Raw genomic sequence first — 13,881 nt, forward strand, 5'->3', positions numbered from 1 at the left:
TCCCTACCACAGCCTGGTCAGACCTCCTGTTATCTCCTAGTGGGAGTGCATTTCCCTATCACAGCCTGGTCAGACCTCCTGTTATCTCCTAGTGGGAGTATATTTTTTTTTTAAATTATAAAAAAATTTTTTTTTTTTATTAAAGGGGGTTTTTTTCCCCCCCCACCGCCGGCCACGCCTCTGAGCATCCCCTCTCTCAGTCCGGGCGACCAAGAAGGGCAAGACGGGCGTTCCTTGAGAAGGAAGGGACCTCCGTGACCCTGGGAGGACGGGCTAACAGACCGTAAGTACTAAAAAAAAGTCATTGGTTTTAAAGATCCCCTCGGGACAGTGCTTGTCATATACAGGGGGATAAGAGCTGTGTTTTTGGGGACGTCTGGTGTAGTGTGTATCTGACCTCTTGTCTCGGCCGGGTTCCCCTTATCCGGCGAGGGCTTCTCCTTAGACGGAGAGCGCGTGTGTGTCTCTATAAACTAAATTAATCAGGGAAGCGTCAAAAGCAAATCCTTTTTAGTATAGGTCAAAACATCCGCCCGCTGACGGGCAACTGGCGTTCGTCTGTACGGCAAAAGAGGGCACTAGTAGGGCCGGGGTTTGCTGAGGGGAAGGCGATAAAAGGGGCTGGCTCGGCCAGCCACAGCGGACGCGACGTCAGCGTAACTGCCACACCGGGTCGACAGTATCTGTGGGACAGGAAGATGTCTGTTAAATAGCGGTGTCTTAATAGTGTATATAAGGGTGTTTAAGTTGTATGTTAATATAGACAAGTCAAAGAAAATCTTTCAAGGTGGCAGAAATGCTTCAGGACATCGTATTTCTGAATATATCTGATATTTTTGGCATTTTATCTCATACATTTTGTCACGCCTATCGAGAAATAAATACTTTTAAATCCAAAACATCGTTCTTGTGACTTGACAAATACCTCTGGTGACTTGTAAGACCTGTTGCAGATACTAGGCAGTAGCATACGCTAGGTTTTCAGGCTAACCTGTGTGGGAGCCTCGTTACAAAGCTAAAGGGTTGTTTGGTGGGCATTTAAATATTCATTAAGTATGGCAAACAAAACGTCAACAACTGGAAAACTTGCTTGCAAATTCTAATATTGATTTTTTTTGGACTGACAGTGACTTGGTTAACTCGTTCTCCCCCGGAGGCCCTTATTGCCATGCCAGGATATGATGTTTATAGGAAAGACAGAGACCATGGGAGTAGAGGGGGAGTTTTATTATATGTGAAAAGAACTATTAACCCTTGTAAGGTGTTCATACTTTTTGTTCCACAGCCAATGTTCCTGGGTCTGGTGGACCCACCACATTATTAGGCTTTTAAATCAATACAGCCATAACAATTTATGTAAAAAATATTACAATAGATGTTTACTTTAGCTCAATTACCAATGATACATACATCATTTATTGGTCATATTTGCCATTTACCTCCTTTGAGATCACATTTGTTATTATGTGATCATTTTCGTTTTTGCCATTAAAAGAAATAAATGATTATACATTGTAGTTCTGTTAATGATCATGGTGCTGCAGCCTCAGAATGGGATTAGTATAGCCTATGTTTCCATCGCGCTTTTATCCAAATTAAGTGATATTGAATGAAAAATGCCTTATGGAAACAGTAAAATCCAACTGAATTTCATGAATATCGACTCAAATGAAATACTTTCGGTCTCATCGGATTTTCTCTTGATTGATATATGGCTTATGCGATAAACGCTGATGGAAACGTTATTTGCCGAATAAATAATGAATTGCGATTAAGTTTTAGGTCATTTTATGGTTGCAACCCGCCATAAAACGAAGAAGAAGTTACAGTTAATTTCCGCCCAGTATTTCCGCTCTGTTTGCAAAACAAAAACAGATGTAAGCGGAGAAACGAGGAGACGAGATACTTTTTAAATTTAATTTACCAGAAAAATATAACAGCTATTTTAGATAGCAAAAATCTAAGAAACGCCATCATTCATCAGGAGCTCGCAAGGAAATGACCAACAGTTACGACAGGGACATTAGACGCTTAACTTGAAAAAGCTTAACGTGGTTTAATGTGTCTAAACAACGATCAATCATCACCAGATGTATCATGGTCATATCTTGTCATGAACACTTAAGCCTGTCAAAAAAACTAAATCGAAATCCAACGATTATAGAAGTTATCTCACGTTAATATTTTCTTCATCAGTGGCCGTATTAATATTATTAATATGGCGAGGAAAAAGCTTAACGTGGTTTAATGTACCTAAACAATGATCAATCATCACCAAATTTCTCTCTCATATTACCCATCATAACCACGGAAAACTGTCAAATAATCTAACCCAAAGTCCAATTATTATGGACGTTATCTGACATAACGCGTTTCTGCTTCAGGGCAGCGGAGCAGCTGGGGGTTGACTCTCCACGGTTCTCATTGGCTTTATAAGTCCTATTCGTAAAAGCTTAACATGGTTTAATGTATCTAAACAACGATCAATCATCACCAAAACATCCTCTTCTATATTGCTCATCATAACCACTTAAAACGGTCAAATCTAACCCAATGTCCAAATATTATGGACGTTATCTGACACATTAACGTGAGATAACTTATAATCGTTGGATTTCGATTTAATTTTATTGACAGACTTAAGTGTTCATGACAAGATATGATCATGATACTGGTGATGACTGATCGTTTAGATATTTAAACCATGTTAAGCTTTTTCACGTTAAGCGTTTTAAAATGTCCCCTTACGACAAGCCGTGGGACGTCCCGCGGAGTAAATGGAAGGCGCTCAAACAGCGATACACGGCTCAAAGAAGAGAGTTGTCTCTCAGTGGTGCCGGAGGGGAAATATAAGGCAATTTCCACCTTTTTGATGAGCTGGATCATATCCTCAGCCAAAGGTCCATCGGAGCTTAGGCTATAGCTTGGCTTCTAATATTAACAACTACTTTTGTCTAGCAAAACTTTGTTCGCAAAAGTTCGCTTGAATCTTGTGCGATTCAGTTCAGAAATGAATGGAAACACCATAAAATGTCTCAAATCAATTCGATATACCAATTTAATCGCAAAACAGCATGTGACGTCATCACGCAGAGGTTTTTATTCGCTTTAAAGCTGTTGGATGGAAACAAACTTTCACCAGCTTTATTCGCATGAGTTTTTTTTACCGAACTTCAGATAATTCGATTGACAAGTGGATGGAAACTTAGCTATAGTTTACTTTTTCGCCCGCAGGATTGCACCTAAATGAAAAATTCCAGTTTTCACCAGTAATATTATAAGTTAACTGTGATTAAATATGAAATTAATACACTGTTAATGCGTACGCATTCACTCGAGCAGCAATTTTCTCCCACACCAATTCTCTCTCTTTAGCAGCAGCAGCCGCTGTCTTCCTTTTTTAATGAAATGCATTTTCAAACTCGCTGTTTGTGCGCACAAGTATTTCTACAACCCGTTTGTTTGTGGTTGTTACCATGGTGAATCGTAGAATCATGGCTCCATTCATGCTGCCTTTTTATAGTGGTGGTGCACGTGCGTAACCCTGAGTGAACCTACTCCGAGTTGATTGAACCAACTCAAATCAGCTGTTCTGGAACCGAAAACTCAGTTTCCATCTCAGGGTAAATCAACTCAGACATCAGGGTTAGACTCAGAGTTTGTTAAACCTCCTTCCTGGAACGGACCCCTGGTGTTATAATACATAATAGATTGTATGATGGTTTTTTTGGCGGTTCATGCATTCATCACGTGCCGGCTAGATTATTGCAATTCACTTTACTGTGGTATATCTAGTTTCCAAATTGCCCGTCTTCAGTTAGTCCAAAATGCTGGGGCCAGACTTATCTTTAACTGTCGCAAATATGACCATATCTCCTCCATTCTCAAATCTCTGCACTGGCTGCCCGTTCGACAGAGAATAGATTTCAAAATCCTTCTCTTTGTCTTCAAAATCTATACATAACTTAGCTCCCGTCTACCTATCCGAACTTATTCATCCGTACACCCCGCCCAGAAGCCTAAGATCACACGACCAGGTTCTGCTGGTAGCCCCTCGTGCCAGACTACAGCAGAGAGGGGAGCGCAGGACCTCGTCTGTGGAACTCCCTGCCTTTAGAGATTAGAACAGCCCCCAACCTTCCTATCTTCAAGTCGTTGGTAAAAACCTATTTATTCTCATTAGCGTATTGATTTCCTCTTTAGGGTGGTCCTTCTTTTGTATACTTGAGTCAGTGTTTTAAGGTTGCTCTTAGCTTTGTTGTTTTTATTCCGTGTTTTATGCTTTGTCTTGCTGGTTTTATGTTTTTACATGCCTGCTCTGTAAAGCACTTTGGTCTGTCTAGCGGCTGTTTAAATGTGCTATATAAATAAATGAACTTGAACTTGAACTTGAACTTTTTTGAGTTATTATTACATAATATGTTTTTCTGACTTTTTTATTCTTGCCCCGACAAATAACCCATGTTACAAAAAAGACTAAAACTAGTAAAAACTAAGTATTTTCAAAAGTAAATAAACTAGCAAACCCGCCTTTAAAAACAAATTAAAACTAAACTGAATTTGAAAAGAAAAAGTCAAAACGACATAAAAATAAAACCTAATGAAAAATGCCTAACTATAATAACCTTGGTTGTTACTCAAAAAAGGTTTTTCAGGGTTGGCAGGTCTGGATTTAGAGTGAGCCCCGGATGTTTACCACACGTCTGGCTACGCCCCTAGGACATGAAGTACTCTGTCAGTACTTTACACCCACTGTACCTGATCACTCCATCATTAATTAAGTTAATTACAGGACAACTCAGTCATTTAGTAAACTGGGGAGCCGTCTCCAAACCCTCTGATTCTAAGAAGAGTTTACCTCCTAAAAGCTGAAGTCAGCAGAGTTTTTAAATGAGAAATGAGCTCTGTTGTAAACAAGTGTTGCTGCGTTCCTTATACCATACTTTTTCTTTGGGAAATAAAACTCTGAGATAACATCGCAGCTTGAACTTTGTGCCTCTTGCTCAGATATGCTGCACAGAGGATTGTGGGTCAGAAAAGCACGCTGGCTCGTATACTGCAAAATGCAACCGGGTGCATCAGGACACATTTTTGGCATTCTGCATTTGACATTATATGTATTGGGATATACTATATCTTTCCCTGTCATACTAATGGTAGTATGGGCATTGAAACACAGCCAGTCTCTCTCTCAAAGCGCTCCTCTTCCAGGAATGAACAAAGCTTGATAACCCCTCCCTCCTCTTTCTCTCAAACACAGCCAGCTCCACTCTGTGATCATATTTCCTTGTTCCCTCCCTTTCAGAGCAACAGTTTGCAGATGGGTGGAACCAACATGCTGGGGGAAGTACAACAGCGTATCACATCCTGTTATTACATCAGAGCTCAGACAAGTTTCATTTCTCAGGAAGTGAGACACAAGACAGTCAGACAGTCGTTGTCACTGAGCGAGAGGTGAAATGGCGCAGAAAGGAGTTCAGCTGGACCGGGAAACCTTCTCTTGTTCCATCTGTCTGGATCTACTGAAGGATCCGGTGACTATTCCCTGTGGACACAGCTACTGCATGAACTGTATTAAAGGCTTCTGGGATGAAGGGGATGAGAAGGAAATGTACAGCTGCCCTCAGTGCAGGCAGAGCTTCACACCGAGGCCTGTACTGGTGAAAAGCACCATGTTGGCAGATTTAGTGGAGGAGCTGAAGAAGACTGGACTCCAAGCTGCTCCTGCTGATCACTGCTATGCTGGAGCTGAAGATGTGGCCTGTGATGTCTGCACCGGGAGAAAACTCAAAGCCATCAAGTCCTGCCTGCGTTGTCTGGCTTCTTATTGTGAGAAACACCTTCAGCCTCATTTTGAATCTCCTGCTTTCGAGAAACACAAGCTGGTGGAGCCGTCCAAGAAGCTCCAGGAGAACGTCTGCTCTCGTCATGATGAGGTAATGAAGATTTTCTGCCGTACTGATCAGCAGCTTATCTGTTATCTCTGCTTAATGGACGAACATAAAGGCCACGACACAGTCTCAGCTGCAGCAGAAAGGACTGAGAGGCAGAAAAAGCTCGAGGGAGTCGACAGACCATCCAGCAGAGAATCCAGGACAGAGAGAAAGATGTGAAGCTGCTTCAACAGCAGGCGGAGGCCATCGATCGCGCCGCCGATAAAGCAGTGGAGGACAGCGAGAAGATCTTCACCGAGCTGATCCGTCTCCTGGAGAAAAGAAGCTCTGATGTGAAGCAGCAGGTCAGATCCCAGCAGAAAAGGGAAGAGAGTCGAGTCAGAGAGCTTCAGGAGAAGCTGGAGCAGGAGATCACTGAGCTGAAGAGGGAAGACGCTGAGCTGAAGAAGCTCTCACACACAGAGGATCACAGCCAGTTTCTACACAACTTACCCCTCCACCACTCAGCCAATCGCATCCCCCCCCCCAGCATCCATATCCGTTCCTCTGAGCTGCTTTGAGGACGTGACAGCGGCCGTGTCAGAAGTCAGAGATAAACTACAGGACGTCCTGAGAGAGGATGGACAAACGTCTCACTGACAGGGACTGAAGTGGACGTTTTACTGCCACAACCAGAGCCCAAGACCAGAGCTGGATTCTTAAAATATTCACGTGACATCACACTGGATCCAAACACAGCGTAAACACACCTGTTATTATCTGAGGGGAACAGGAAAGCAACATACATGAGGCAACAACAGTCTTATTCTAGTCACCCAGACAGATTCACTAACAGGTTTCAGGTCCTGAGTAGGGAGAGTCTGACTGGACGTTGTTACTGGGAGGTGGAGAGGAGAGGAGGAGTTTATGTAGCAGTCGCATACAAGAATATCAGCAGAGCAGGGGGGTCGGAGGAATGTTTATTTGGACAAAATGACAAATCTTGGGCGTTATATTGTATCAACAACAAATATACATTTTGGTCCAACAAAGTCCAAACTCCCGTCTCAGGTCCTGAGTCCTCCAGAGTAGGAGTGTACCTGGATCACAGTGCAGGTATTCTGTCCTTCTACAGACCACATTCACTCAGCCCCTCTATGCTGGACTTTGGGTTTATTGTTGGTCTGATGGAGACTCTGCTGAGTTGTGTAAACTGAAATAGACAGAAGTCATTTAAGGGTTAAATTCTGTCATTCTGAGTCATTTATTTATTTTAAAAAAGGAAAACTTCTCTAAATTGCAGCTTGTTAAATGAGAATATTTTCTGGTTCCTTCACTCCTCGAGGCTTTTTTCTGCATTTTGATGCTTTTTTAATTTTTTGACTCATTCAAGACTTTTGTTGATGCTTTTTGATACATTTTCAATGTTTTTTTACGGTGGTTTTTATTGAAAGCTTTTTGACGCTCGCTACAACACACACACGGAGACACACACACACACACACACACATGGACACACAAACACACACACACTCTCTCACACACACACACGTACACAAACACGGACACACACTGACACACACACACACAAACACACACACATACACACACAATGACACACACACACACAAACACACTCTCTCACACACACACACACACACACACACACACACGTGGACACACACGTACACACACACACACATGCACACACACCGAGACAAACACACACATGGACACACATGTTCACACACTGACACACACACAATGACACAAACACACACTCTCACAAACACACACACACAGGTGGACACACATGTACACACACACTGACACACACATACAAACTCACACACACACACACACACACACACACACACACACACACACACACACACACACACACTCTGCTGAGTTGTGTAAACTGAAATAGTCAGAAGTCATTTCAGGTTAAATTCTGTGTTTTAACTCTTAAATAATATAATAATTATTTAGTCTCCATGTTTGTAGCTGAGAGATGATTGTTGTCTTTTTTCATTTGTTTACACGTTTTTGTTGCTTTTTCTTACTTTTTTGCTTTTATAAAAACATGTCACTTTCTTCGATATCTATCTGCTTTTCTAAACGTTTTTGTACATTTCTTTGACGTCTTTGTTTGCATGTATTGACGTTTTAGAAGTGATGAGATGATTTCTGTGTGTTGATGAAAACCATTCGGGGAGCCCCAGAAGCTCTCAATGTGCTCAGTTGAGATCTGTTATTTTACCTTTGATTGTTGAAACAAGGACGATATGTTAAAAAAGATCTTTACCGAGATGATCTGGAGATATTAGCTGTTTGTTATTCATGTATTTCTCCACGTTATGTATCTGCGGGACAGGAAGATGTCTGTTAAATAGCGGTGTCTTAATAGTGTATATAAGGGTGTTTAAGTTGTATGTTAATATAGACAAGTCGAAGAAAATCTTTCAAGGTGGCAGAAATGCTTCAGGACATCGTATTTCTGAATATATCTGATATGTTTGGCATTTTATCTCATACATTTTGTCACGCCTATCGAGAAATAAATACTTTTAAATCCAAAAACATTGTTATTGTGACTTGATAATCCCTCTGGAGTGACTTGTAAGACCTGTTGCAGATACTAGGCAGTAGCATACGCAAAGGTTTTCAGGCTCCAACTGTGTGGGACCCTCGTTACAAAGCTAAAGGGTTGTTTGGTGGCCATTTAAATATTCATTAAGTATGGCAACCAAACGTGAACAACTGGAAAACTTGCTTGTAAATTCTAATATAGATTTTATTTATTTACTTTTAGTGTGTATAGAGCCAGCATATTTCCACCAGACTCCATGTAAATAATCAGGACTTTTAGCGTGTATAGAGCCAGCATATCTCCACCAGACTCCATGTAAATAATCAGGACTTTTAGTGTGTATAGAGCCAGCATATCTCCACCAGACTCCATGTAAATAATCAGGACTTTTAGTGTGTATAGAGCAAGCATATCTCCACCAGACTCCATGTAAATAATCAGGACTTTTAGCGTGTATAGAGCCAGCATATCTCCACCAGACTCCATGTAAATAATCAGGACTTTTAGCGTGTATAGAGCAAGCATATCTCCACCAGACTCCATGTAAATAATCAGGACTTTTAGCATGTATAGAGCCAGCATATCTCCACCAGACTCCATGTAAATAATCAGGACTTTTAGTGTGTATAGAGCCAGCATATTTCCACCAGACTCCATGTAAATAATCAGGACTTTTAGCGTGTATAGAGCCAGCATATCTCCACCAGACTCCATGTAAATAATCAGGACTTTTGATAGTTTTTATTAAGTTTGTGTCGACTTTGAATGAAGTGTGTTTCACGTTGATTAAAGTCCTGATTATTTACATGGAGTCTGGTGAAAGTGCTGGCTCTACCAAAATCCTGATTTCAATGGAGTCTAGTGGAGTTTGGTGATGGTGGTTTCGGGGGCGTGTTTGATGTTAAACTAAAAGGATTTTTTTTTTTTAAATAAGGTTTCTTTTTGTAGGGGTTCCTTCCCTTATGTTGTTACACACTTAGAATAATAATCTGAGTCTGTCAGAACGTTTAGTGGACGCTGAAAGGGTCCAGATTGAAACCCAGCGGAAGGTCCCCTTTAATATCTGGTGTTTTCAGAGTCCAGAGGTGGTGGCTTCTGTGGGGAAACTGAGCTACAACCAGCTGGTGGAGAAAAATCATCGACTACAAACACTCAGCAGACAGCAGCCGAGTCAGTGAAGGTAACACACACACACAAAACACGCACACACACACACACACACACACACACACACACACACACACACACACACACTACATAGACACAGACAGACAGACGCGCAAACACACAATGAAATCTATATACTTTATTTCCAACTGTGTGTGTGTGTATGTGTGTATGTGTCCTGTGTGTTCTGTGTGAGTGTGTGTGTGTGTCTGTCTCTGTGTGTCTGTGTGAGTGTGTGTCTGTGTCTCCTGAATGTGTGTTTCTTTGTGTTTTTTTGTGTGTGTGTGTGTGTGTTTATATACATATCTCTGTGTGTGTGTTTTGTGTGTGTGTGTGTGTGTGTGTGTGTGTGTGTGTGTGTGTGTGTGTGTCTGTGTGTTTTTGTGTGTTGTCTCCGTTCTGAGTCCACAGCGACCCAGCTCTCCTATCACGGTCTGTGTGAACTCAACACGACGGCCAAGGAGGGAGAGATCTCTGTGTTCTTCAGAAACAACCACTTCAGTACCATGATCAAACACAAGGTGGAGACACACACACACACACACACACAGATATATATATATACACACACACACACACACACACACACACACATACACACACACACACACACACACACAGAGAGACACACACACACACACACACACACACAGATATATATATATACACACACACACACACACACACACACACACACACACACACACACACGACACTGGAGACACAGACCACATATTTTAAATTTATTTTGATTTTTTTTTGTAATCATTTCCATTTTTTTGTAATTTATTTTAAGTGTGTTTTAAATAATTTAATTTCTTTGTTAATAAAGTTGTATCCTCTCTCTCCTAGGCCCCCCTGTCCTGTTGTTAATAAAGTTTTATCCTGTCTCCCAGGGCCACCTGTACCTGTCCCTGTTGTTAATAAAGTTTTATCCTGTCTCTCAGGGCCACCTGTACCTGTCCCTGTTGTTAATAAAGTTGTATCCTGTCTCCCAGGTTCACCTGTACCTGTTGTTAATAAAGTCCTGTTGTTAATAAAGTTGTATCCTGTCTCTCAGGGCCACCTGTACCTGTTGTTAATAAAGTCCTGTTGTTAATAAAGTTGTGTGTGTTCCAGGACCACCTGTACCTGTTGTTAATAAAGTCCTGTTGTTAATAAAGTTGTATCCTGTCTCTCAGGGCCACCTGTACCTGTTGTTAATAAAGTCCTGTTGTTGATAAAGTTGTGTGTGTTCCAGGGCCACCTGTACCTGCTGGTGACCGACCAGGGCTTCCTGCAGGAGGACAGTCTGGTCTGGGAGTCTCTTCACAACGTCGAGGGAGACGGAACTTCTGCGACCCGACTTCAGGCTGTGTCATCCTCCGCAGAGAGCGCCACAACGCCGGCCACTGGCCCCAGCCCCGGTGACCAGCAGCAGAGACAGATCGACCAGGTGAGACAGGTCGACCAGGTGAGACAGGTCGACCAGGTGAGACAGGTCGACCAGGTGAGACAGGTCGACCAGGTGAGACACGGACTAATTAATGGAAACACGTTGCATTTATTGGACTTAAAAACTATGGTTAAAAGTGTGGACCCTACACACCAGACTCCATGTAAATAATCAGGACTTTTAGTGTGTATAGAGCCAGCATATCTCCACCAGACTCCATGTAAATAATCAGGACTTTTAGTGTGTATAGAGCCAGCATAACTCCACCAGACTCCATGTAAATAATCAGGACTTTTAGCGTGTATAGAGCCAGCATATCTCCACCAGACTCCATGTAAATAATCAGGACTTTTAGCGTGTATAGAGCCAGCATATCTCCACCAGACTCCATGTAAATAATCAGGACTTTTAGCGTGTATAGAGCCAGCATATCTCCACCAGACTCCATGTAAATAATCAGGACTTTTAGCGTGTATAGAGCCAGCATATCTCCACCAGACTCCATGTAAATAATCAGGACTTTTAGCGTGTATAGAGCCAGCATATCTCCACCAGACTCCATGTAAATAATCATGAGCATAGTGTGACAGTCTGTTGGTTGTCTGTAATGCACAGTGGAAAAAGAAAAGTAACTATTACTTAATTCTGAGGAATTGGGTTGGGTGCACATGCCATCGTAGCTCTCCACACTCCTATTTCTGAAAGAAAGAAAAAGAGTCATCAATTTCCATTTGAGCCCCTCATAGTTAAATCTATATGCACACTAGCATGTAACTGTACTTCATTAATTATCTATGAGAATACAGATGAATTAACAACAGTGTATTGTTCTTTAGTGTAACTTTAAGTCAGTTAAATGATCTTATTTCTGCTAACGTTAGCTCTTAAAGCATGTAAAGGCAGTAGCAAGACTTTATCGGTGCTTTATGGTTATTACAGTTAGCCAAACGTTCTAATAAACTTGGTTAAACATTTGCTAATAGTTAGCGTTAGATAATGATAAGCATTGACAATCACCGTTTCGTAGCTAAACTTCAATTTGCAGAAAATTAACGTTAGCATGTTTTACCATAAGTGGCTAGCTAACGTTAGACAATTTACATGGTAACATCAGATACATTTACTTTACAATGTGACTCCTCTTATATGACTATGGGACAAAGATATATTTAAAACATAGCAAAGCTAAATCTTACCTTGAATTATGTATGCTAGCTTTCAGCAGAAGTTGCATCCAGATTGCCAGTGAACGTGTGTAATGTAACGGAGGGTGTAAGCAGCGTGTGCTAACTAAAAAATAAATAAAAAATAAAGTCAGATAACACCCAACAGTCTACGGCTCCTCCCCACCTCCTTCTCGTCTAAAAACGTCACATCCGCAAACCATGCGCGCCCATAAACGCTATAAACTCGATGACGGATTTCAGATCTCCACAAACCAATGGGTGACGTGCACACATGCTCTGTCCATTTATATTAACAGTCTATGGTGTCTCTGTGTGTGTGTGTGTGTGTGTGTGTGTGTGTGTGTGTGTGTGTGTGTGTGTGTGTGTGTGTGTGTGTGTGTGTGTGTGTGTGTGTGTGTGTGTGTGTGTTGTGTGTGTGTGTGTGTCTGTGTGTGTGTGTGTGTGTGTGTGTGTGTGTGTCTGCAGGTCTGGTAGCAGAGCAGTTCCTAGAGTCCACAGCGACCCAGCTCTCCTATCACGGTCTGTGTGAACTCAACACGACGGCCAAGGAGGGAGAGATCTCTGTGTTCTTCAGAAACAACCACTTCAGTACCATGATCAAACACAAGGTGGAGACACACACACACACACACACACACACACACACACACACACACACACACACACCACACACACAACACACACACACAGTTTAAATGTAAAATCAGATTCAGTATGTGTGATGAACCTGCTGACAACAACACAACATTGTTTCATCACAATTCAAGAAGTCAGAGAAGTTTTAAGGTTCAGCCTCAAATCTCACATTCCCAAAATACTATTCACAACCCGAGAGCTGAAACTCTTCTCTCCCATGTTTCCCATGAGACCTGAATGCAGCATCAGTGTTACAGGTGTGTGACTCCTGTGAACAAACTGACACAGTGTGATGTATTACATCTATATTTAAAGGTCTCTTTACTGATGTTGTGTGAAGTTTGGACATGTCTTCCCAGACGCCAGAACTATCGGTAAGCAGGGTAAGCGTGCTTACGGGTCTCGGACTAATCAGGGCCCGTTTCCACTGAACGCTTTTCAGCATGAGGACAGTTGACATGTACCACGCCTCGACACCAACGTAAACAACAATGGAGGAGGAGATGGAATCCAGTCACTATTTAGAGTTTGTGCCGCCAAAGACGGCAGTATTAAGGTTGGTTGTACACACAGGAAACACTAACACAAACACTCTCTCTCTGTCTCTCTCTCTCTCTCTCACACACACATATAATTGGTGTGGAAATAAAAAAAATAGAAAGAAACCCAAAAAATAAATAATCAAATACACTGGATCATAAAAAATTTAAAGTTGTATGTTGAGTATGAAAACTCTTTGTTCATTACATTTTACTCATAATTGTGTAAACGATGTGTTGTAATTCATTGTTGCAGAACTGTATATAGTCTTCGTTTGTTATCGGATTAAAACCATTGATCTGAAGCCCAATGCTGATGCTGTCAGTGTAAATTGTTTTCTAATCAGCAATAAATATAAATACCCTGATCAACCCATATCAATTGCATGCTTAAAATAACATACTGGTCAAAGCCCCGCCCATTTCAAGACAACCCGACCCACTTCCGTGT

At 41.6% G+C, this 13,881-nt stretch overlaps 1 protein-coding gene and 1 pseudogene across 1 annotated transcript in view; both read left to right on the top strand.

Moving 5' to 3' along the window:
- LOC120570963 (ubiquitin carboxyl-terminal hydrolase MINDY-1-like) overlaps positions 1 to 13,881 on the top strand; it is a gene marked incomplete at its 5' end in the record, with an annotated part of 39,578 nt that overhangs the window by 7,989 nt on the left and 17,708 nt on the right. Inside the window, one exon of the mRNA XM_039819649.1 lies at positions 12,721 to 12,863. Within this exon, the coding sequence (XP_039675583.1) occupies positions 12,721 to 12,863 (143 nt within the window). The remainder of the gene's footprint in view (positions 1 to 12,720; positions 12,864 to 13,881) is intronic.
- Positions 5,306 to 6,358, top strand: LOC120571410 (annotated as a pseudogene).

Source organism: Perca fluviatilis, chromosome 13 (assembly GCF_010015445.1).
Source record: "Perca fluviatilis chromosome 13, GENO_Pfluv_1.0, whole genome shotgun sequence".
Lineage (NCBI taxonomy): Eukaryota > Metazoa > Chordata > Actinopteri > Perciformes > Percidae > Perca > Perca fluviatilis.